At 46.3% G+C, this 26,098-nt stretch overlaps 1 protein-coding gene across 1 annotated transcript in view; it reads right to left on the reverse strand.

The window, feature by feature from the left end:
* Positions 1 to 686: 686 nt before the first annotated feature.
* Positions 687 to 26,098, reverse strand: part of LY75 (lymphocyte antigen 75) — a 133,330-nt gene continuing 107,918 nt past the window's right edge. The window contains exons 30-35 of the mRNA XM_073545716.1: positions 22,097 to 22,320; positions 21,787 to 21,958; positions 13,925 to 14,083; positions 6,574 to 6,696; positions 5,265 to 5,432; positions 687 to 4,216 (exon numbers count right to left, since the gene is read on the reverse strand). Of these exons, the coding sequence (XP_073401817.1) occupies positions 4,053 to 4,216; positions 5,265 to 5,432; positions 6,574 to 6,696; positions 13,925 to 14,083; positions 21,787 to 21,958; positions 22,097 to 22,320 (1,010 nt within the window). The 3' untranslated portion in view covers positions 687 to 4,052. The remainder of the gene's footprint in view (positions 4,217 to 5,264; positions 5,433 to 6,573; positions 6,697 to 13,924; positions 14,084 to 21,786; positions 21,959 to 22,096; positions 22,321 to 26,098) is intronic.

The raw sequence follows: 26,098 nt of genomic DNA on the forward strand, positions 1-26,098 counted from the left end.
AAACATCTAAAATGAAAACTGAAGCAAATTTTTAAAAAATTGTTCATTAACAATTTTGTGTTCACAGCTCCTATACAGGCTTTCATGTCTCCATGGTAACAGATTACAAACACACACTGCAGTCATGCTTTCATCCATTTGCCTCCTACTTCTTAGGGTATGTACACACGTTGCGGATTACCCTGCGGATTTTTCCACTCGGATTTGGCTAAATCTGCAGGTTAAATGACCTGCGTTTTTACCTGCGGATTTAGTGTAGATTTCCCCTGCGTTTTGACACCTGCGGATTCCTATAATGGAGAAGGTGTCAAAACGCTGCAGATTTAAATCCGCACGGAAAAATCTGCACAGCGTTTTTCATTTCTCATAGACTTTAATGGCATGGTACAACGCAGCAGAATCTGCTGCGGATCCGCAGAATCCGCAGCGTGTGCACATACCCTTAGACTGAGTGCAGACGACCGTATGTTCTCCATCCGAGAAAACCGGTCCAGAGTGTGATCAGATTTTATCGAAGGTGAAGAGAAAAAAAAAAATGGTTTCTCAGTTTTCTACATGCAGTGCATCCATGAAAATTGGATCGCACTGAGATGTTACCCGAGTGCTGTCTGATGTTTTCCATGTACCCATAGTCATGAATGGGCAAGTGCCATCCAACTATCTGAGGAAAATTCTGCAAGATGCGATTTTTTTTTTTTTTTTTTTTTTTTTTATTATTAAACCTTGGACTGACTAAGTCTGAGGGCCCCATAGAATAACATTGTGGTGAGTGTTATCACTCATAACGACGGCTAGCACTTGCTCATGCACACTAGCGTAAAAATCGGACCTTACGGATGGATATAAAGCTGCAAAACAGAGGCGGCAGATATATACGATATATAAAAAAAAAAAAAAAAAAAAAAAGAGGTTGGCTGATTATGGTACCCAAGTTTTTTTTTTTTATGTTAGTTACCACACAGTTATAATACATAGAAGCCGGAGACGAAATGATAACAGGTTTTTAATTAAGTCCATTTAAAAAGTGTTTTAATTTTCTTATTTTATATGTCAAAAAGTATTTATTAAAAGTAATATGCAATATAAAAAAAAGAAAATCAATGGGGCAAATTTATCAAACAGATAAACGGGTCACTGTTGCCCCTAACAACCAACTTTTATTTTAAAAAGCGCAATTTGAAAATTTCAAAGCTGAGAGTTCTGATGGTTGCTATGGGCAACAAAGAGTTTTTCTTTTAGCCAGTGCTGATAATTGAGGCCTGAGGTTTTATTTTAAACGTTTGGTCGAGGAGCTGAACATGGCGTTATGACAATTGTGTAATCTTCTACTCTGTAATAAATAGAGATATTCTCCAGGATGAAATCTATGTATTTGGTCAGTATCGGAAAGCCGATTGTTTATAATTGAAGTATGCCTGAATTATGGACACTTCAAATATTGCACATCGATCTTACAAGGAGTATTCCCATCTTGTCCTGTGGATATGCCATAACTGTAAACTAGAAGCGGATTCCACTAATGGGACATTAGTCTACATAAAAAAAAAAAAAAAAACAGGGCCGTGGCTTTCAGTAAAGAGGTAGTCAGAATTCCCAGTTATCTGTAGGGTAATTGTGACCACCTCTGCCTTGATAACAGCGCGAGACAGAAGGGGGTCCCACATCTAGTACATTGATATGCCATAACTATATCAGATGGGAATACCGTTTTAAAATGTTGAAATTTACTAAAAATTTGCAAGCAAACTCCGAGGGCTAAACGCTGTAGTCCCAAAATTTTGTCGGGTTGCCCTTTAACCTGTGCTACGAATAAATATTCAGATATACAAAAAAATCCCCAAAAACCGTAAATTTCCTTTTGTTGTTACAGTAGCGTTAGAAAGCAAAAATAAATTACATTTCCAGAAACTCACAACCTACTATATACACACAGTAATATTTATGTATTCTGGCATTAACAGGTGCCAGACTATCGTTAAAAACAGTGGCGTAGCGCAGGCAAAGGAAGATATTACGGCCAGTTCATACTTAATCATGCACAAGTGGTGTCACTAGCACTGAAGATTTTTTTTTTTAGCTACGTGCCCCGCATCTCCGGCCATGCACAAATATGAAGTCTATACTGTTGGTTCTGTGACAAAGCAGGGAGTCTATGGCCATTCTCGGTCTTGTAGGTCAGCAACCTCGCAGAAGCAGCGCAATTACGTCACGGCATCGCATCGCCTGTGCCCGCTCAATCTGTGTGCAAGGGGGAAGAGCACTTAGTCACTTGGATAACAGGAGTGCAAACTTTTCTGTAGGGTGCGATACAAAATGTGGAATTATTAACTTTAGAGGGCGCTGTAGAGTAAAAGTCCTCTTTCTCTCTGAAGAGGCAATTTGCATACTAAATTTCCCAGAGGAGCATTGCATGGCGAATAAGCCTCCTTTCCTTGACAAGCCAGAGCTGGCATGTCACTCTCCACAAGGAGAAACCTTACCCCTTACACCTCAGTCCAGAGCCTCTCACTCAGCCAAATCAGATCTCATACTTTGCACTGACAAGGGCCAATAGCCCGAAACACCGTTTCTGCAAATTGAGATTCTGATTTGGCTTTTATCCTAAGTCATATTACAAGACTCGTTAAAGGGTTGATTGTGACTTGTAGGATCACTATTACCAATAGGTGGTGCTGTAGAGTAAAAGTCCTCTTTCTCTCTGAAGAGGCAATTTGCATTTTAACTTTAGAGGGGATACTAGGGGGATATTACCACTTTCTAAAGGAGGCATTCTTTATTTTAAGGGGGCACTATTCATTTTAAAGGGGTACACAAGCAACCTTATTAATGGGTTAGAAGGTGCAATTTTTTGCATTGCCCAGGCACTGGCAACCAACGCTACACCACTGTATTAAAAAAAAAAAAAAATAAAAAAAAAATAAATCAAATTTACAATTAAGAATAAGCCCAAAATAAATTATTAAACACAAAATCTCCTAATATTATACGTTTAATTAAATTGATTTAGTAACTGGTTCTCTCCGTCCAATCTTTGGCAATTTATTAAACCTTCCGCATAATCTAATGCAAAATGTATGGAATCTTACCAACATATACATATGTAGCCTAAAATATCTGCACCTCGTAGCCTTACTGATAAGGTATTTTCTCCATCGATTTCTCCAAGAGTTGATCGACAATGCTCTCCAATGAAATGAATGGAATGAATGTATTGATATCTATCATTGTGCAGGAAGACATTTCTCCACTTTTCATATCTATCAAAATGTCCAAATGTGCCACTACTAATTAAACAAAGTAGAAATGTAAAGATCAACCCTAAACTATAAGCAGCTGCTTTTATAACTTACAAATGAAATCTACAAGAAGATATGAGGGGTAGATATTTTGTTCCTAAGAGTAATTGTTAAAATAGTTCCACATCCTTTCAATTTGCATCCAACTGTACCATACCAATTTGGATATTTTTCCAAATATTCTACTTAAAATTAGCCAGAATTTCAAAAGAAACTTTTAATTGCAAAAACAAAAATTCTAATTCCAACCATAAAATCTAAATTTGGCTTAATAGGAAAAATAAAATCATCAAGTATTCAGTCATTTTCAACAGACTGGTTTCATAGTAGTCTTCCACAACAAATAGAAAACAGACTAAGGATATGTGCACCCATTCAGTATTTGCAGCAGATAACTTTGCTAATCTGCTACAAATACTGATGTGTTAGTAGTAAAAAAGCTGAAAAAAATGAGCTTTATAATTTTTTTTTTTTTGTGTTTTTTCCCATTCAGTAAAATGAATCAAAAATGTAGTAGTAATGCTGAAAGAATTGACATAATGCAGATAAGAAACCTCTTCAAATCTGCAAGGAAAAAATAAGCAACAAGTACACTAAATTTCAGAAATCAAATTCGCTTTGCTAGGACAGTAAAATGCTGTGTTTTCAGTGACAAAAGCACAATGTGTGAACATACCCTAACAATTAAAATTTGTAAATTGCAGCAATACAAAAAATGTGCAAAATAAAAATGCAAGTAAATGGTTAACAGCAGTCCTAAGTATAATCAATCATTGACTCCATCTGATCTTCCGCTCGCCGATACCGAATTGATGAAGAAAAGGGATTTCTCTTTCTAAAGAAATAGACGAGGATCCCGATGAGCAGAACGGTAATCACAGACACTGCAAATGCAACTGCAATTCCTGTTCCACTGGATCCTAGGACAAGATAAAAAAAAGCAGGATTAATACAATATTGGGGCGGTTTACCGAGATGGACAAGTCATCGTTTCTCATTGTTCCCATGATGGTGAATGAAGGACGCTCCTGCCATCTGTGCTCAGTACTTTATAGTGGATCCGATTGAAATCAAAGATGTGCCGAGTTATTTAATATGTGGGCCTCAGGTTATTGGAGTTTCTTGCTAATGGGAGGGAGCCAATCAGCTGATAATATAAGGTTCTCTCGAAAAATCCCAAAATTAGGCAATTGGAAAAAAATTGTCTGACCAGAATGATAAAAAAATATACAGTAGCAAAAGGGTCAACTTTTCATTACCCAAAAACAATGCCACTTTTGTCCACAGACTGTACCTGATAATTAATTAAAAAGAAAAAACGGTATTCAACAATGAGTAAAGTTAAATTGCTAAAAAGTATGTGCGACGTTTATGCCGTATTCCCGGTTTAAAACTGTAGATTTGAGGGTGCCAGATTCCATTTATCCCCATCGCTCAAACCGAGCAGTAATTGGGCAAGTTGTAAGTGGCAAAAGTCACAGCATCTCAAACATTGTTTGAAAGTTAACAATTTTTAAATAGTTTGTCCAAGGCTGAGATATTGATGGTATCTTCTAAGGATAGGTCACCTGTATCCGATCGGTGGGTCAACCGGCCTTCCAAAGAACAACTGTTGCCAGATTCCGTGGTGGCTGGAGATGTAACACCAGCGCGCCATATACTGAGTAGTGGTCGTACTTGTAAACTGCACATAAGCTTCTATTCACTTCACTAGGAGCTGAGCCACAGTATCTGAGATCAGACACAACACAGACTACAGAGCTGCGGTGTTCTGGCCCCATACATAGTGTACTTCCAGCCCCTGCAGAATGTAGTAACAGATGATCTATAGAGATGGCTTACGAAATTTATGGCCTATGCCAATTATAAGTAGTCAGTATTAGATCGCTTGTGGTCTGACACCATTTTGTTTTGAGAACAAAGAGAACACCCCCTCCTCCCGCCATCTGTAATTTTGGGAGAACTTACTCAATGGTGATTTGCAGACAACTCTGCCATATCCTGGTGCACACGGGACTTTATTCCACGTTCCTGTCTGAGGCATCAATACAACGCACAGTCCTGCCCCCGCATTCTGTGTAGGCTCCCATTTTGTATACTGCATAGGGGAGCCATCAAGCCACACTGCCTTCTGACCTGAAGAAAGGAGCATGCACATTTACTCTTCCATTTATCTTAGCCACCATAATCTTTACAAATTCACAGAAATTACATTAATTGATGCCTTTCCCCACCTCAGAAGAGCCTGGTAGATTATACAATCATATATATACATTGCTAAGAATTAAGCTAACACTTAACTGGGACATTGAATCTCAAATGAAAGAAGGAAATCTTTAGTAATATGTCATTTGGAATTAACAGTCAATAGAGACCAAAATCATCAGCCAGTTGAGAGCTGGATTCCAAAATCACCCTTTAATTTAAAGTAAAAAAAATGAAATCACAGGCAGGTCCAATTGGCGTAAATTCCATCATGGAAGCTCCTAATGTGACTTATCAGTAGGCTGCATGGCCCCCAAATGCTTGGAAGCACTCCCAACAATTTCTGGATATGCTCCTGGTGAGACGGTGGATGATGGACATCCATGAGCTCCCGGACAGTCAGTGGTGGCATTGAATTGGATAGATATTGTCCCAGAAATTTGCATACAGATCTGAAGAACGTTAGCACCAGTCAGTTAATGGCAGCAATGCCTTAGTCATCTGGGAAATGTCTACATACTCTGGTCACACGTGGAACCAGGAGGAACTCAGTCCTGTTGCCTAAACAGCAGACAAGGCATCATTGGCCATCACATGGAGGTTTGTGCAACCTTTCAAAGCTATAACGCCACAAATCATCACTGACCCACTGCTAAACCGGCCATATTTTTACATCTGCCCAATGTTCTCCTGTTTTTATTCACGAAGAGAACAAAGAGCCAATGGTGGACCTGCCAATTCTTGTTCTCGCTGGTAGAGTTGAGCGACTTTGGTCGGATCGTGTCTCATGAAACAAAATATTTGTTTCAGATGAAACTCGTCCGACTACGGCAAAAAAAGTCGGAGTTTCGTCCGGTCAATGCCGACTTTTATTTCCCATTGCCTTGCACTGGGGTCGGGTTTCGGACGAAACTCCGACTTTTTTTGCCCTAGTCGGACGAGTTTCATCTGAAGCAAATTTTGTTTCATGAAACCCGGTCCGACCAAAGTCGCTCAACTCTACAATCAAAGCCATGGTTGGTACTGCAGCCCCATACTATTTACTATTGGTTTTCTTTTGAAAAAACCTTACCATTAGAGGTAAAATTAACTCCAAGCCAAATTTTGTTGGTAACATACGGATCGGTGCTTAGATGTTTGCTTACAAAGGTGTTTTCCTCTTCGTCTTTTACAGTCAGCAGCTTGGCAGTGGGATCTGTAATAAAAGGGATAGTGAATAAAAAAAGATACTGCTTATGTTACACAATGGTGGGTGTTCATTCCCAATGGTAAGAGGATTCCGAGACAAGATCCTTATTAAATGCGCTGACATTCTGCTTCCAATCAAATTGAATAGAGTATTATATATATCTTTAAGATTCCATCCTTCTTAATTCCACTAGGTGTGCCTGTGTGTGTGTGCGCACGCGCGTAATATATATCAGGATTTTTGGGCTACTTACCGTAAAATCTGTTTCTCTGAGCCTTCATTGGGGGACACAGAGACCATGGGTGTATGCTGCTGCCACTAGGAGGCTGCCACTATGCACAGAAAAAGGTTAGCTCCTCCTCCGCAGTATACACCCCACCGACCGGCCCTAATTTCCTCAGTTAGTGAGAAAGCAGTAGGAGAAGTAACAAAATAGACTGATACAGAAACAGACAACTCAACTGTAAGTAACAAACCACATAAGAACAGGAGTTGTAGAACATGGGAGGGTGCTGTGTCCACCAATGAAGGCTCCGAGAAACGGTAAGTAACCCAAAAATCCTGTTTTCTCTATCGCTTCATTGGGGGACACAGAGACCATGGGACGTCCCAAAGCAGTCCCTGGGGAGGGAGAAGCAAACTTCCATTAGGTCTGAGAACTCACCACCGCTGCCTGCAAGATCCTTCTGCCTAGGCTGGCGTCCGCCAAAGTATAGGTGTGGACCTTGTAAAATTTGGCAAACGTGTGGATGGAAGACCATGTTGCAGCCTTGCAAAGCTGCAGTGCGGAGGCTCTGTGGCGCACCGCCCAGGAGGCACCCACCGCCCGGGTAGAGTGAGCTCTGACTCCAGGAAGGGCCACTCGATGCTTGACCCGGTAGGCCTCTAAAATTGCCGATCTGATCCAGCGAGCAATAGTAGCCTTGGAGGCCGGATGACCTTTCCGCGCACCTTCTGGAATGATGAAGAGAGAGTCTGTCTTCCGCAAGGGAGACGCCCTAGCCAGGTAGACCTTCATTGCCCTGACCAGGTCTAGCTTGTTCAAGGAGCGCTCAAGAGGGTGAGTTGGACCCGGACAAAAGAACAATGTCCTCATTCAGATGGAAAGTGGACACTACCTTAGGAAGGAAGGAAGGCGGGGGCCGCAGGACCACCTTATCCTGGTGGAGCACCAAGAAAGGGGGGCGACAAGAAAGGGCCGCCAATTCCGACACGCGCCGAATGGAGGTGATGGCCACAAGGAAGGCTATTTTCCAGGAGAGAAGGGATAGGGAAACTTCTCTGAGAGGTTCAAAGGGTGGACCCTGTAAAACCTCGAGAACCAGATTAAGATCCCATGGATCCACAGGCATGCGGTAAGGAGGTGCCGTATGAGCCACTCCCTGAAGAAAGGTCTTGACCTGCGGACGAGAGGCCAACGTCTTCTGGAACAGAATGGAAAGCGCCAAGACTTGACCCTTTAAAGAGCTGAGGGCAAGGCCCGCGTCAAGGCCTGTCTGGAGGAGCGCCAAGACAGAAGGGAGTGAAAAGGACATGGGCGGAATGTCATTGACCTCGCACCAAGTGAAATAGGCCTTCCATGTACGATAATAAATCTTTAAGACGATGGCTTTCTAGCCCAGATTAATGGTGTGAATAACCTGATCATTTCAAAACCGCGGTCTCAACAGCCACGCCGTTAAATTGAGCAGCCGAGAATTGGGCAAATCGGACCCAGAGACAGCAGATCTGCCCTGTCTGGAAGCTTTCAGGGGGCGTCCGCGAGAAGGTTGACGATGTCCGCGAACCAAGACCTTCTGGGCCAATCCAGAGCGATGAGGATGACTGGAACCCCTTCCGCTTTGATTTTCTTTAACAGCTTCTTTAACAGCTTGGGAAGAAGAGGAAGGGGAGGGAATAGATAGGGGAGCGCAAACTGTAGCCAAGGAATGGTCAAATCATCGACACCTAGCCTGAACTGAGACCAGAGAATGGTCAGAGCGTCGGCGCCCAATGCAAGAGGATCTTGAGCCCTGGATACGAACTGAGGGACCTTCCTGTTCAGGCGAGATGCCAGCAGATCTACGTCCGGAGTCCCCCAACGTCGGCAAAGCTGATGAAAGACGTCCGGATGTAAGGACCACTCTCCCGCCGTGAGACCCTCGCAGCTGAGAAAATCGGCGGCCCAGTTGTCCACGCTGGGAATATGCACCGCGGATTTTGCTGGGACTTTAACTTCTGCCCAGCGGAAAATTTTGGACACTTCCTCTAGAGCTGAGGAACTCCGTGTCCCCCCTTGGTGGTTGACATATGACACCGCTGTGGCATTATCTGTCTGAATCCGGATCGGTAGATCCTTGAGAAGTCTCTCCCAGTGAATGAGAGACAGACAGATCGCCCGTATCTCGAGGACGTTGATCGGCAAAGCTGTCTCTTGAGTCGACCACCGACCCTGAACAGTCTGATTGTGAAACACTGCCCCCCAGCCGAGGAGGCTGGCGTCCGTTGTCACAATCTGCCAGTGAATTGGAAGGAATGACCGGCCCAGAGAAATGAGGGGAGACGTCAGCCACCAATTGAGGGACTGCTTGACCCGGTAGGAAAGGCGAATTGGATGATCCAGGGAAAGACCTGTTCCACCAATACAGGATGGCCTGTTGGAGCAGTCTGGAGTGGAATTGGGCAAAGGGAACCGCTTCGGTCGTTGCCACCATCTTTCCTAGGACTTCCATTGCTGCCCGGAGAGATGGAAGCGGTGAGCTTTGCAGCGATTGTAGATCTCGCTGCAGAGAGATTATCTTGTCTACTGGGAGAAAAACCTTCGATCGACGGGTGTCAAACAATAGGCCTAGAAACACAAGACTTTGTGTCGGAACCAGGCAGGACTTCATTTTGTTGACGAGCCACCCGAAATTGGACAGGGTGTCGAGAACGATGGTAAGACTTTGGCGAGTCTGGAGAAAAGACGGAGCTTTGATTAGAATGTCGTCGAGGTACGGAAAGAGGACGAGACCTCTGATCCTCAACAAGGCCATCAACGCCGCCAAGATCTTTGTAAATACTATGGGTGCGGTGGCGAGACCGAACGGCAGGGCAACAAACTGGTAGTGGACCTGGTGAATCGCAAAACGTAGGAATTTCTGATGCCCGGGAAAGATGGGAACATGCAGATAGGCATCTTGAATGTCTACTGAGCACATGAACTCCTGCGCCTCCATGGAAGCGTTTACCGAACGAAGAGACTCCATCCTGAAATGTCGTAGGCGGACCCTCTTGTTCAGTAACTTGAGGTCCAGGATGGGCCGAACTGCACCGCCTTTTTTCGGCACTACAAACATAAAACCCTGTGAATCGTTCTTATTCGGGAACGGGCACAATCACCCCAGAACTGAGGAGAGAGTCGATGGATGCAAAGAAACCCAGAACTAAGGCAGGGTCTTTTGGAGGTCGGGACTGAAACGATCCCGGGGACGAGAAACAAACTTTATCTTGTATCCTGAGGATACAACTTCCCTGACCCAAGCGTCTTCTACTGAGGCAAGCCAGACGTCTCTGAAAAAAAGGAGTCGACCGCCTAGTTGGGAAGGCGCCTCGAGATTTCGTTGATAGTCATGCTGATGTGGACTGTCCAGTTCTGGACCTGGAGGATCTGCCCTGGGAGGAGTGAGATCGCTAGGAGGAAGTGGGTCTAAAGGAGACCTTCCTATCCTAGCGTGCTTGCGGCCTTTGTGGTTGGAAAAGGCTTCTGCCGTTGCGAAGCAGCGGAAAGACCGAAACTGACGCCTTGGAGGAGGTCTACGAGGCTTGGACTGAGGGAGAAGAGAGCTTGTGCCTCCAGTGGCGTCCTTAATAATCTGGTCCAGCTGGGATCCAAAGAGACAGGCTCCCTGAAAAGGTAGATTGGTAAGTGACTTTTTTGAAGACAAATCTGCCTGCCAAGCCTTGAGCCAAATTGTACGCCGGATTGCAACTACATTGCTGGACGCCTGAGCTGCGCAAGACGCGGCATCCAAGGAGGCAGAGACCAGATAATCCTCTGCATGGGAGATCTGGTTGGCCAGTTCGGCCAATCTCTCTGGTTGGGCTCTATCTAGAAAGCCCTGGCAGAGATTTTCCGCCCAAGTAGCTATGGCCTTTGCTACCCAAGTTGAAGCGAAGGCCGGGCTTAGCATCGTCGCAGCCGCTTCGAATGCTGACTTTGCTAAGGATTCTATGATCCTATCATTAGAATCCTTTAGCGACGCCACACCTGAAATTGGAAGGACTGTGTTGTTAGATAGTCTGGACACTGGAGCGTCTACAGAGGGGGAAGCCGACCAGTTGTCGGTGAGCTCTTTAGGAAATGGATACAGCACGCCGAGGCGCTTCCCTCTTTGAAAGGGCCTGGTCGGATTTTCTCTTTCCCTGGTAAGGAGCTTGCCAAACTCAGAGTGGGTTGCAAAGACTCTGGAAGGTGCTTCTGCCTGTCTGAACGAAACCTCCTGATCTGAGGATTTCGCAGGGGAGTCTGAGATTTCGAAAGTGTGGTTAATCGCAGCAATGAGGTTCTGTACCGTAACCTTCATGTCCGCGTCATGGTCCGAATCCAGCTCTAAAATCTCTTCGGATGGCGCATCCGAGAAGGCGTGAGGAGGCATGGGAAGGAGACTGCTGGGAAGGACTATGTGGTGAGATGGGGTGAGGGGAGGATTCTGGCCAGAGATCCAGTCTGGCTCTTTTGCGGTTTATGCTGGCTGGCTCAGATGGAACTTCTTGAGACCTGCTGGACCCTGCAGAAGTGTCCAGGGGCAACTTATGAAGAACGGCCACTAGGGACTGAGACACCCTGGTGAGATCCGCCACTGATTGTGATAGAGAAGAAGCCCAGCCAGGAATGGGGGGTTCACTCTCACGTGGAGCAATAGATGGCTCCTGGGCGGCGTCGGGCTGAATGGGATTGCTGCAATCTAGGCAGAGGGGAGTGGACTGACCTGAGGGAAGTTTGCGATTTCATGAAGAACAAGCAAAGAACTTGACTAAGGTGCCAGTGGGAGCCGGAGGACAGGTACGGTCAGGCTTAGAGTTAGGCATAATGAAGGAAAGTCACTGAAGCAATGCCAGAAGGTTGGGGGACCGAGGCAGAGGAGGGCGTCAGTCTGCAGCTGCAGAGCTACTCACGGTCCAGTGTCCTGTAGATACTCCCAGAAAGCGATGCAACACGGCCCTTCTGTACATGCAGGGCCCCAGCAGAGAAGAACGGTGTCTGGCTGACAGGCTGAGAAGATGGCGGCAGCCTGAGAGGAGCAGAGGATGGAACGCGCGGTTTCAGTGAAGATGGCAAACAACAGGCTAGTGTCCATGAAAGAGATGGTGGGTGGGCCTAGAACGGGCGGGAGAAAAGCTCGCCTAGGAAAGAGGGCGGGGGGCGTGGCCGCGACGCTGGAGAAGGCCCGAAATGAAGCCGGGGCCTAAAGTAAAAGCGGCGGCGGCCTATCAGTGCGGGCCGGCGCAGAAGTCCCACAGCTGTTATGAATGGGTCACCGAGGAGGAAAAAAGCAACACAATGCTAAGTTTCAGAAAACCAGAGAGGTTGGTAACTATGCAGACTACAGAGCCCTGATCTTAATACACAACTAGAAGCAGTCGCGGAGCGTGCCTACGGTGGTACTGGACGCCTCGTCACAACAGGAGAGCTAAATAAGCCTAAAGTAAGAAAAGAGGAAAACTAACTCCCCAGAGCAGAGCCCAAAGGAAAGACAGCCCCCCACATGTATTGACGGTGAAGCAAGATGAAAACACAAACAAAGGCAGAAAAATAGGCTGAGCAAACGATGGGGCCAAACTAACTTGAAAGGACAGGAAAGGAAAGATACTGTCTGCAATCTGCCAAAAAACCCTACCAAAAATAATGTCCAACGCTTCTGATAACAAAATTAACCCTGAAGTCATTAGACTTCTCCCACTATATCAGCACTCTGGAATATTCTGAGACAGAGCAAAAAGAGGCCAATCTAATAAAGGACAAAAAGGCAAATTGGCAAATACAGATAAATAAGAGTGGAAATTCAGCACAGCCCAGCCGGGTTTGGCTGACCACACAAAAACTGAGTTGACCAACAAGAGCAAGTGTGAACATTAGCAAAAAACAAACTTAACTTGAGAAGACTGGAGCAGAGCTGAAGTCCAAGACCTGAGAAACAGACTGAATCACCATCAACAGGATAGGGCGTTGGCTGTCTTATATCCAGTCTGATACTCCAGAGATCCAATCACTATCCTCCTCGTCAGGTGGCAGACCATTACCAATTAAACTAACCTCACTACCTCCTGTCACTACCTGAGAGAACGGAAGGAGAACTCCCAGCTGGTGGAGCAGAAAATGAGCTCATAACACACAGCGCTGCCGCGGCAACACTCCTAAAGATCGCCGCCTGATGTCTGCCGGGCGGGAGAAGCCCGCCTAAGAATGAAGGCAGGGGCGAAGAGTAGAACAAGGCCCACACTGAAGCCGGGGCCTGGAGTAAATGCGGCGCCGAGACCTTGTAATACTGCCGCAGCGACCGCTGTGAAGGATCTTGAAACCGCTGAGGAGGATGCGACTCGGGCCCCATACTTACCTCCATTTCTGCCGTCAATAAAGGTACCTGTCGTTATCCAACGCTGTCTGATCCATCTTCTGTTGTGTCCGCACCTCATTCAAACCGACAGGCTCTGGTAGGCGAGTGGGTGGGAGTCGGGGGGCAAGGACCATCTGGATCGCTGGCACGCACCCGTGCTAAGCTCTTGATCCTGCTGCGGAGAGCTATGAGGAAACGGGGTGGCGGTACACGCCGTACTCAGTCTCTTTGTGGGAGTACAGTTGTGACTATTCACACTGTATCCCTCCGGAAACCTGAAAAGAAACGACACACACCGAGGTAGATATGGGTCTAATGAAAGACCCGTGTCCACCTCCTACTGACACCAAGATAAACTGAGGAAATTAGTGCCGGTCGGTGGGGTGTATACTGCGGAGGAGGAGCTACGGAGGAGGAGCTAACCTTTTTCTGTGCATAGTGTCAGCCTCCTAGTGGCAGCAGCATACACCCATGGTCTCTGTGTCCCCCAATGAAGCGATAGAGAAATTATATATCTATCTCTCTCTCTCTATAATTAATATATATATATATATATATATATCTATCACGCACAAACATATTTGTCTAGAGGGTCTTACACTTTGACACAAGCACACCTACACTATACGGAATACTTTATGCATAAAGTGATGACGTACCTATAGTTTGACACATTTTGCTGGCATCTGTATTATTATACACAGCGTAGTTGTAAAGTTTCACGTCAAAACCATAGCAGAAATCCTTGTAACGGATCCATTGCCCTGAGCCAGGAGTTTTAGGACACAAGTCTTCATCACTATCATGTTTCAATTGTACTGGGAAACAACAAAAAAAAAGAAAGCACAATTATAGTCCATCATTAAATATTAACTATTGTTACAGTGAAATTGGAAAAAAGACAGCTGAAATCGTGTTTAGTTTTTTTTTTTTTTTTTTTTAAATCCTCTCTTTTACTTCCTCCTTCTTCCAAGAGTCATAACTTATTTTACCATGAATATAGCAGTTTGAGGCTTCGTTTTCTTGCAGGATGAGTTGCAGTTTTGAATGGTACCATTTATTTTATTAAATTCTGAACAGGAAAATGGGGAAAAATTCCAACTGAGGTGAAGTGATGAAAAAATAATACAATACTGATAACTTTTTTTTTTTGGGGGGGGGGGTGTTCATTTTTTACAGTGTTTATTGTGTATCATGATTCTCAAGGTGAGTTCGATTACAGTAATACCAATTTTTTACAGTTCTCTTAAAAAACATTAGAACATTTTAAGAAAACAGGATTTTTTGGGTTGCTTACCGTAAAATCTGTTTCTCGGAGCCTTCATTGGGGGACACAGAGACCATGGGTGTATGCTGCTGCCACTAGGAGGCTGACACTATGCACAAAAAAGGTTAGCTCCTCCTCCGCCGTATACACCCCACCGACCGGCAGGAAATTCCTCAGTTAGTGAGAAAGCAGTAGGAGAAGTAACGGAATAGATTGAAAACAGAACGAACAACTCAACTGTAACCAATCGACAAACATAAGAACAGGAGTTGTAGAACATGGGAGGGTGCTGTGTCCCCCAATGAAGGCTCCGAGAAACAGATTTTACGGTAAGCAACCCAAAAAATCCTGTTTTCTCGTTCGTCTTATTGGGGGACACAGAGACCATGGAACGTCCCAAAGCAGTCCCTGGGGTGGGAAACAAACTTCCATCAGGCCAGTGGACTCACCACCGCGGCCTGCAGAATCCTTCTACCTAGGCTGGCGTCCGCCGAAGCGTAGGTGTGGACCCTGTAGACTTTCACAAAAGTGTGAACCGAAGACCACGTTGCAGCTTTGCAAAGCTGCAGCGCGGAAGCTCTGTGGCGCACCGCCCAGGAGGCACCCACCGCCCGGGTAGAGTGCGCTCTGATCCCTGAAGGAGCTGCACGATGCTTGACCCGGTATGCCTCCAAAATTGCCGATCTGATCCAGCGAGCAATAGTGGCCTTTGAGGCTGGGTGACCTTTCCTTGCACCGTCTGGAATGATAAACAGAGAGTCTGACTTCCGCAAGGAAGATGTCCTGGCTAGATAGACTCTCAATGCCCTGACCAGGTCCAGCTTGTTCAAGGATCGCTCCCGAGGATGAGCTGGGCTCGGGCAGAAGGATGGCAGAACAATGTCCTCATTGAGGTGAAACGAAGATACCACCTTCGGAAGGAAAGAGGGCGGAGGCCGCAGAACTACCTTGTCCTGATGAAGTACCAAAAAGGGAGAGCGGCAAGAAAGGGCCGCTAATTCCGACACACGTCGGATGGAAGTAATGGCCACCAGAAAGGCCACCTTCCAAGAAAGGAGGGCAAGGGAAACATCCCTGAGAGGTTCAAAAGGAGGACCTTGCAGAACCCCAAGAACGAAATTAAGATCCCAAGGATCCACGGGCGCTCGGTACGGAGGAACCGTGTGAGCCACACCCTGAAGAAAGGTTTTGACCTGGGGCCGGGAGGCCAGCGTCTTCTGAAATAAAATGGACAGTGCCGAAACTTGACCCTTCAAGGAACTGAGAGCAAGCCCCGCATCCAGCCCTGTCTGAAGAAACGCCAGAACAGAAGGAAGCGAAAAAACCATGGCCGCGATGTCATTGGCCTCACACCAGGAGAAATAGGCTTTCCAAGTACGGTAATAGATCTTGGAAGAGGAAGGCTTTCTGGCGCGGATCATGGTATGAATTACTCGATCAGAGAATCCTGCCCGTTTCAAAACCTCGGTCTCAACAGCCACGCCGTTAAATTGAGCGACCGAGAATTGGGGTGGCAAATCGGGCCTTGCGACAGCAGATCTGCCCTGTCGGGAAGCTTCCAGGGGGCGTCCGCGAGAAGGTTGACAATGTCCGCGAACCAAGACCTTCTGGGCCAATTCGGGGCGATGAGGACGACTGGAATCCCTTCTGCCTTGATTTTCTTCAACAGCTTGGGAAGAAGAGGCAGGGGAGGGAACAGGTAGGGGAGCTCGACCTGTGACCAAGGAACGGCCAGAGCGTCGGCGCCCACTGCCAGGGGGTCCCGAGACCTGGACACGAATTGTGGTACCTTCCTTTTGAGGCGAGACGCCATGAGGTCTACGTCCGAGGTTCCCCACCGACGGCAGAGCAGATGAAACACCTCCGGATGTAGGGACCATTCCCCTGCCGCGAGACCCTCGCGGCTTAGAAAATCGGCGGCCCAGTTGTCCACGCCGGGAATGTGAACCGCGGAAATTGTTGGAACAAAGGTCTCTGCCCTTTGAAGAATTCTGGACACTTCCGCCAGGGCTGAGACACTCCGTGTCCCCCCTTGTCGGTTGATATACGCCACCGCTGTGGCATTGTCTGTTTGAATCCTGACAGGCAGGCCCTTGAGGCGCCGTTCCCAGTGGACGAGAGCCAGAAGGATCGCTCGTATCTCTAGGACATTGATCTGCAGAGCTGATTCCTGAGTCGACCATCGACCCTGAACAGTATGATTGCGGAACACTGCACCCCAGCCGATGAGGCTGGCGTCCGTTGTGACAATCTGGGAAGAAAGGACCGCCCCGAGAGAATGAGGGGAGACGTCAACCACCAGTTGAGAGACCGCTTGATCCGGCATGGAAGATGAACCAGACGATCCAGAGACAGAGCCGACCTGTTCCACCTGGACAAAATGGCCTGCTGGAGGGGCCTGGCGTGAAACTGGGCAAAGGAAACTGCCTCTATTGCTGCCACCATCTTCCCCAGAATCCTCATGGCTGTCCTGAGAGATGAAAACCGTGCGATCTGTAGTGATCGGACGCCCTGCTGCAGGGAAAGAATCTTGTCTTGTGGGAGAAATACCCTTGACCGACGAGTGTCGAAAAGAAGGCCCAGAAACACAAGGCGTTGAGTAGGGATCAGACAGGACTTTTTCCGGTTGACGATCCACCCAAAACTGGACAGGGTGTCTAGAACGATCGCCACACTTAGGCGGGCCTGATGAAAGGAGGGAGCCTTGATCAGAATATCGTCGAGATACGGAAAAAGAACAAGACCTCTGATCCTCAACAAGGCCATCAACGCCGCTGTTCTGTCCTCTTTATGTGTAAGGCGTACATAAATCGACATAAAGCTAACTCCCTTCACGCAACTCATTGATTGGAGAAGTTTCCGTATTCAACTTTTATTGCAATGAAGCAGAGTGAAACTGTGAAACAACAATAGGAGCATTTAGTACATGGTACATACATAGTAAAGTAATACATGAACTGAAATCACAGATTTTGTACATAAGTAGTTCCTATTTGAACGGAAACAAGATCTAACTAATGCTGACTACAAAGGAGAAACACAGAAGCGCTGACGTATAGATAGTCCTAAGTCAAAACCTGAATCTCCTTACCGACGGTGCTTCTGTAAGCCGGGAGGCAGAGAGATGCTTCAGTACCACATGGAATGAAAAACTAAAATGGCTCCTGGAGAATAAGGGTATATGATGTCTCCCAGGGGTCAAAGGTAGAGACTACGGTGGCCGGATAGATCAAACAAGAGAAGTAGACTAGAATGAACTCCAAAGCTGTTTGTACAGACAGTAGGTGGCGCTGTTGCATTATAAATTACAAACATAAGAAATCACAGAAGGACAATAAATAAACAATTATGAAGAAAGCTGTTAAAGGCTTCACAGCCGCCATAATCTTCGTGAAGACCCTGGGAGTGGTGGCGAGCCCGAAAGGGAGCGCGACGAACTGATAATGTTCGTGGTGAATCGCAAACCACAGGAACTTCGGATGTCCGGGAAATATGGGCACGTGTAGATAGGCATCTTTGATGTCTATGGAACACATGAATTCCTGCTCCTCCATGGAGGCAATCACCGAGAGAACCGACTCCATCCGGAAGTGGCGGAGGCGAACTCTCTTGTTGAGTAACTTGAGATCCAAGATGGGTCGAACCGCCCCGTCCTTTTTCGGCACCACAAACAGGTTTGAATAAAACCCTGTGAATCGTTCCGATTCGGGAACGGGCACAAATCACCCCGGAGCTGAGGAGAGAGGCGATGGCCGAACCGAACCCCGGGATCAAGGCAGGATCCCGTGGCGGACGGGATTGGAAGAAGCGATCCTGTGGAAGAGAAACGAACTCTATTTTGTATCCTGTCGATACAACCTCTCTGACCCAAGCGTCCTCTACTGAGGCGAACCAGACGTCGTTGAAGAAAAGAAGTCGACCTCCCAATTGGAAGGGACCCACGGAAGACCGATGATAGTCATGCGGACGTAGACCGTCCAGATCTAGATCTGGGTGGTCTTCCCTGGGAAGAGTGGGACCGCCAGGACGGAGTGGGCCTGAAGGAGACCTTCTTTCTTTCCTGACGTGCTTGTGGCCTTTGCTGGTTGGAAGGGTTTTCCGCCGCATTGAAACGGCGGAAAGACCGAAAGGGACGGAACTGACGCCTTGGAGGAGGTCTGCGAGGCTTGGATTGGGGGAGAAGAGAACTCGTACCTCCGGTAGCATCCTTAATAATCTGGTCCAATTGGGACCCAAAGAGACGCACTCCTTGAAAAGGCATATTAGTCAGAGACTTTTTAGAGGACAAGTCCGCCTGCGGCCTTGAGCCAAATTGTACGTCGGATTGCCACGATGTTGCTTGACGCCTGAACCGCGCAAGATGCGGCATCCAAGGAAGCAGAAAGCAGATAATCCCCCGCATGGGAAATCTGATTGGCGAGATCGGCCAAATGCTCCGGTTGTGCCTTATCCAGAATGCCCTGCCGAAGGTCCTCTGCCCAAGCGGATATAGCCTTTGCTGCCCAAGATGAAGCAAAGACTGGACATACCGCCGCAGATGCCGCCTCGAAGGCAGACTTTGCTAGGGATTCTATGATTCTGTCATTAGAATCTTTTAGAGACGCTACACACGACAGCGGAAGAACAGTATTATTAGAGAGTCTGGATACGGGAGGGTCCACTGAAGGAGAAGCGGCCCAGTTGTCCGTGAGCTCTTTAGCGAACGGATACAGCACGCCGAGACGCTTTCCTCTTTGAAAGCGTCTAGTCGTATCTTCCCATTCCTTGGTAAAAATCTTCCCAAACTCGGAATGAAAGGGAAACACCCTGGAAGGTGTTTCCGCCCGTCTGAACGAAACCTCCTGATCTGAGGATTTCGCAGGGGTGTCAGTGATGTCGAAGGTATGGTGAATCGCGGCAATGAGGTTCTGCACCGTAACCTTCATGTTCGCATCCTGATCCGAATCCAGCTCTAAGACCCCTTCAGATTCCGAAAGCGCTTCACCTGACTCGGGAGAGGAGGCCCGAGAGGGAGACTGCTGGGGAGTATGGGGTGAGGTAGGGCGAGGAGAGGACTCCGCCTGGAGATCCTGCCTGGGTTTCTTGCGACTGACACTGGCTGGCTCAGATGGGACGTCCTGGGACGTGCTAGGTCCCGCAGAAGCTCCCAAGGGCAACTTATCCAGAAGGCTGCTAGGGACTGAGACACCTTGGTGAGGTCTGCCACCGACCGTGATAGGGAGGAGGCCCAACCCGGCAAGGGGGGGCTCACTCACCCCTGGGGCTATGGATGGCTCCTGAGCGGCGTTGGGCTGGATTGGATTGCTACAGTCCAGGCAGAGGGGAGAGGACTGACCTGAGGGAAGTTTGTGGTTGCACGAAGAACATGTGAAGAACTTGACTAGGGTGCAGGGGAGGGCCGAAGAGCGGGTACGATCAGCCTTAGGGATAGACATTGTGAAAAACCTGAGGTAGTGCCGGAAGGTTGGGGGACAGAGGGCGGAGAAGGGTCAGTCTGCCGTGCAGAGCTACTCACGGTCCGGTGTCCCCAAAAGCGATGCTGCTCAACCTGTCCGGGGATGCAGATCAGGGAGAAGTCCGGCTGGCCGTCCCAAAGAGGCAAAAAGCTGCTTGCAGAAACTGCTCAGGGGCTGGGGAGCCTCTCCAGCTGCGTACGGCTGGCAGGCTGTGAAGATGGCACCTGCCTGTAGAAAAACGCGGGTCCCGGGGAAGGGCGGTGCTCCTCGCAGGGTTAATAATTGCTGCCCTCTAGCCATAATATGCTGGGCAGGAGAGGGAAAGGCGGGGGAGGGCCTGGGGAGAGCGGGAGTGAAGCCCGCTTAGTAGAAAGGGGCGGGGGCGTGGCCGCGACGCTGCGGTAGGCCCGAACACAAGCCGGGGCCTAAATTAGTTGCGGCGGCCGCCTGTCAGCAGGGGGTCGGCGCGGAAGACGCGTCGCAACACCGGGCCGCGTCCCTGCCCAGAACTGCCCGACTCCAGCGCTACCCCTGCCGAGATGGAAAAAAGGGGGGGGGGGGAAGCGCAGAACGAGGCCCGTGAAGACCCGGGGCCTGCATGGATGCGGTGACCGTGGGGGGATGCGGGGCGTGCAGGGACCCTAACGTGGTCCCCCTGGCGACCGCTCCAAGAGAAAACGCCGGGGGAAGACTGACATACTCACCCAGGCAGGGGGCCTTACAATAAAGGTACCTGAAAATCCCACGCTGTCTGTCTCTATGAAATCCGCGCCTCATCCAACCTTCAGGCTCTGGTAGGCGTGAGGGTGGGAGGCAGGGGGCAAGGACCGTCCGTGCGGCTGGCACCTACTTGTGCGAGGCTCCTGGTCCTGCTGCGGAGACCTATGAGGATACGGGGTGGCAGTACACGCCGTACTCATAGTCTCTTTGTGGGAGTACGGATGTGACTGTTCACTCCGTATCCCTCTGGAACCTGCAAAGAAACGACGCACACTGAGGTAGATATGGGTCTAATAAAAGACCCGTGTCCACCTCCTACTGACACTAAGCTAAACTGAGGAATTTCCTGCCGGTCGGTGGGGTGTATACGGCGGAGGAGGAGCTAACCTTTTTTGTGCATAGTGTCAGCCTCCTAGTGGCAGCAGCATACACCCATGGTCTCTGTGTCCCCCAATAAGGCGAACGAGAAAATAAGTTTTCTGTCACCATTTTCTGAGATCCATAACTACTTGATTATCTTTCCACTGATATAGCGCTAAGTGCTTGTTTTTTTTGTCTGGTGAGCTGGCCATCTATTGTTTATTGGTATTATTTTGGACTTACAAACAACGACTCGATTGCTTTTTCTTCCCGTTATTTTTTTTTTTTCTAAAGAAAAGTGCCACTACCAAAAAAACTAATTCGAGTTTCAATTTTTTTTCTTTATTGAGATCACTGTACAGGGTAACTCATTTTATATTTACAAAAGACAAAAAAACGCTTTGATAGAGCAGACGTTTATGGGTGTAGCAATACCAAATATACTATAAATTTATTTTAACTTTGGGAAAAAGGAGAAGAGAGAAACTTTTTTTTAATTACTTTTTTCATATTTATTTAGTTCCCTTAACGGACTTGAACCTGCAATTGTTTGCTTGTACTATATACTGAAATACTTGGGGCAGGCATTGATTTGACATCTATTGTCAATTTAAAATTGTGAAATCCGTAAAGAAGAACCAACGAAAACATCCACGAGGGTAACACTTGCCTCTTGTAAACTCCAGGACTATGAAAGTCTCCCCTAATCACAACATACCTGGAAATGTTTCTTTATAACATATTGCCCCATTTAGCGTTTCACTACAATTCTTCTGGTTCCAGTTTCCTTTTGCGTCAAGATAGATACAATTTCCAAGGCTGAGCTTCTTTTTAAAGTATTTAGATGCGTAGTTGATTTTAGCACCGTCCGACCACTCCATACTGGACCCCTATAAGCCAAAAGTATTTATAGTGAAATGTCCAGATATGTTTAAACTTATCACATTTCAGAGAGAATAAATTATTTACAGAACTGCAGTGATTGACTGATCATCCCGCTGGCTTTATTTTGAGATTGGAGTACTCACGTCATTATTCCATAGTCCAATCCACATAGTATACCCATCCTGCCTGAGAATGTGCTCTACGAACAATTGCTGGTGCTCTGTGTGAACACTGGCCAGGTGGCCGTCACTCATTCTGCACTCCTTCACTGCTTCAAACCAGGTAACCTTCTTCTTTACAAGAAAGTACGTAGAATTTAAATAGGGCATAGAGGTCGGCATTGGCGAAACGTAATCTCCATTCGAACCTTATGGGGTGACATTAACATTACATTAGGATCATCGCAAGTCATATTATAAACGCGTCTACTTAAACTGCTTCTATAGAAAACGTCACAATTAACAAAAACAAAACCCAAAACACTTCAAGAGAATAAAGTTATGCATTTGTAATACACACATATATATACACACACACACACACACACACACACACAAAGCTTTATATATACATACACAGACTAGCACATACACAGTTGTGTGAAAAAGTGTTTGCCCACTTCCCGATTTCTTATTCTTTTGAATGTGTCACAAATGTTTTAGATTACCAAGCAAATTTAAATAATAGACATAAGGTAACAAAGTAATCACAAAATGCAGTTTTTAAAATTAAGGTTTTTATTAAGGGAAAAAGAAATCCAAACCTACAAGGTCCTGTGTGAAAATGTAATTGTACCCTAAACCTAATAACTGTTTGAGCCACCCTTAGCAGCAACAATTGCAATTAAGCGTTTGCGATAACTGGCAATGAGTCTTTTACGATGCTCTGGAGGAATTTTGGCCATTCATCTTTGCAGAATTGTTGTAATTCAGCCACACTGGAGGGTTTCTGAGCATGAACCCCCTTTTTAAGGTCACGCCACAGCATCTCAATTGGATTAAGGTAGGGACTTTGACTAGGCCACTCCAAAGTCTTAATTTTGTTTTTGTTAAGCCATTTAGAGGTGGACTTGCTGGTATGTTTTGGATTATTGTCCTGCTGCATAACCCAAGTGCGCTTTAGCTTGAGGTCATGAACAGATGGCCAGACATTCTCTTTCAGGATTTTTTGGTAGACAGCAGAATTCATGGTTCCATTTACCACAGCAAGTCTTCCAGGTCCTGAAGCAGCAAAACAACTCCAGACCATCACATCCTTTTCTGAAATGCTGTGTTACTTCTACGCCAGATATAAAGGGACATAGACCTTCCAAAAAGTTCATCCTTTGTCTTTTCAGTCCACAGAGTATTCTCCCAAGAATCTTGGGGATCATCAAGATGTTTTCTGGCAAAACTGATACAATCTTTTACGTTCATATTGCTCAGCAGTGGTTTTTGTCTTGGAACTCTCCCATGCAGGCCATATTTTGCCCAGTCTCTTTCTTATGGTGGAGTCATTAACACTGACCTTAACTGAGGCAAGTGAGGCCTGCAGTTCTTTGGATGTTGTTGTGGGGTCTTTTGTGACCTCTCGAATGAGGCGTTGCTGCGTTCTTGGGGTAATTTTGGTTGGCTGGTCACTCCTGGGAAGGTTCACCACTGTTCCAAGTTTTTGCCATTTGTGGATAATGGCTTTCAGTCATTCGCAGCAGTACCAAAGCTTTAGAAATGGCTTTATGACCTTTTAGAAACTGATAAATCTAAATTACGTTGGTTCTCATTTGTTCCAGAATTTATTTGGATCACGGCATGATGTGTAGCTTTTGAGACTTCTTTGGTCTTCTTCACTTTGTCAGGCAGGTCCTATTTAAGCGATTTCCTGATTGTGAACAGGTGTGGCAGTAATCAGGCCTGGGTGTGGTTTGGGAATTTGAACTCAACTTCCCAAAGATGTGATAAACCACAGTTAATTTATGTTTTAAGGGGAGGGGCAATCATCTTTTCACACAGGGCCCTGAAGGTTTGGATTTCTTTTTACCTTAATAAAGACCTTCATTTATATACCTCATTTTGTGGTTACTTGTGTTATATTTGTCGAATATTAAAATTTGTATGGTGATCAGAAACATTTAAGTGTGACAAACATGCAAAAGAATAGGAAATCAGGAAGGGGGCAAACACTTTAACACAATTATATATACAGTGCCTACAAGTAGTATTCAACCCCCTGCAGATTTAGCAGGTTTACACATTCGGAATTAACTTGGCATTGTGACATTTGGACTGTAGATCAGCCTGGAAGTGTGAAATGCACTGCAGCAAAAAAGAATGTTATTTCTTTGTTTAATTTTTTTTTAAATTGTGAAAAGTTTATTCAGAGGGTCATTTATTATTCAACCCCTCAAACCACCAGAATTCTGTTTGGTTCCCCTAAAGTATTAAGAAGTATTTCAGGCACAAAGAACAATGAGCTTCACATGTTTGGATTAATTATCTCTTTTTCCAGCCTTTTCTGACTATTTAAGACCCTCCCCAAACTTGTGAACAGCACTCGTATATGGTCAACATGGGAAAGACAAAGGAGCATTCCAAGGCCATCAGAGACAAGATCGTGGAGGGTCACAAGGCTGGCAAGGGGTACAAAACCCTTTCCAAGGAGTTGGGCCTACCTGTCTCCACTGTTGGGAGCATCATCCGGAAGTGGAAGGCTTATGGAACTACTGTTAGCCTTCCACGGCCTGGACCGCCTTTGAAAGTTTCCTCCCGTGCCGAGGCCAGGCTTGTCCGAAGAGTCAAGGCTAACCCAAGGACAACAAGGAAGGAGCTCCGGGAAGATCTCATGGCAGTGGGGACATTGGTTTCAGTCAATACCATAAGTAACGTACTCCACCGCAATGGTCTCCGTTCCAGACGAGCCCGTAAGGTACCTTTACTTTCAAAGCGTCATGTCAAGGCTCGTCTACAGTTTGCTCATGATCACTTGGAGGACTCTGAGACAGACTGGTTCAAGGTTCTCTGGTCTGATGAGACCAAGATCGAGATCTTTGGTGCCAACCACACACGTGACGTTTGGAGACTGGATGGCACTGCATACGTCCCCAAGAATACCATCCCTACAGTCAAGCATGGTGGTGGCAGCATCATGCTGTGGGGCTGTTTCTCAGCCAAGGGGCCTGGCCATCTGGTCCGCATCCATGGGAAGATGGATAGCACGGCCTACCTGGAGATTTTGGCCAAGAACCTCCGCTCCTCCATCAAGGATCTTAGATGGGTCGTCATTTCATCTTCCAACAAGACAACGACCCAAAGCACACAGCCAAGAAAACCAAGGCCTGGTTCAAGAGGCAAAAAATCAAGGTGTTGGAGTGGCCTAGTCAGTCTCCTGACCTTAACCCAATTGAAAACTTGTGGAAGGAGCTCAAGATTAAAGTCCACATGAGACACCCAAAGAACCTAGATAACTTGGAGAAGATCTGCATGGAGGTGTGGGCCAAGATAACTCCAGAGACCTGTGCCGGCCTGATCAGGTCATATAAAAGACGATTATTAGCTGTAATTGCAAACAAGGGTTATTCCACAAAATATTAAACCTAGGGGTTGAATAATAATTGACCCACACTTTTATGTTTAAAACTTATTAAAATTTAACTGAGCAACATAACTTTTTGGTTTGTAAGATTTATGCATCTGTTAATAAATCCTGCTCTTGTGTGAAGTTTGAAGGCTCTAACTTATTTGCATCTTATCAAACCTGCTAAATCTGCAGGGGGTTGAATACTACTTGTAGGCACTGTATGTGCACCTAGAATATTTATATACATACTTTTTTTTTCTATTTTCACTAGATTCCTACTTCCTGTTCCCTCAGCTATGACATCACCTATTGTGATTGGTGGATCCTGTGTTATCAGCTGTGTATAGAGGTGTTACCTGTCATTGTAATTTGACGTCTGCTGATAAGGAGCCTGCTGAAAAAGCTTACTAGAAGAACAGGAAGTACAAGTATAAATTATTGATGTAAATATATATGATTTTTTAATTTTTAAAAATAAAAATTGTGATAAAAAACCCCAACAACAACATATATCCAATTCATTTAATAGGTCAATTTTTGATGTCATAGGGTTAGTCCTGCTCCGCTCACTTGAACCTCGAGAGTTGAGCAGG

This window comes from Dendrobates tinctorius, unplaced genomic scaffold, assembly GCF_039654945.1.
Source record: "Dendrobates tinctorius isolate UK_male_01 unplaced genomic scaffold, ASM3965494v1 ptg000143l, whole genome shotgun sequence".
NCBI classification, from domain to species: domain Eukaryota; kingdom Metazoa; phylum Chordata; class Amphibia; order Anura; family Dendrobatidae; genus Dendrobates; species Dendrobates tinctorius.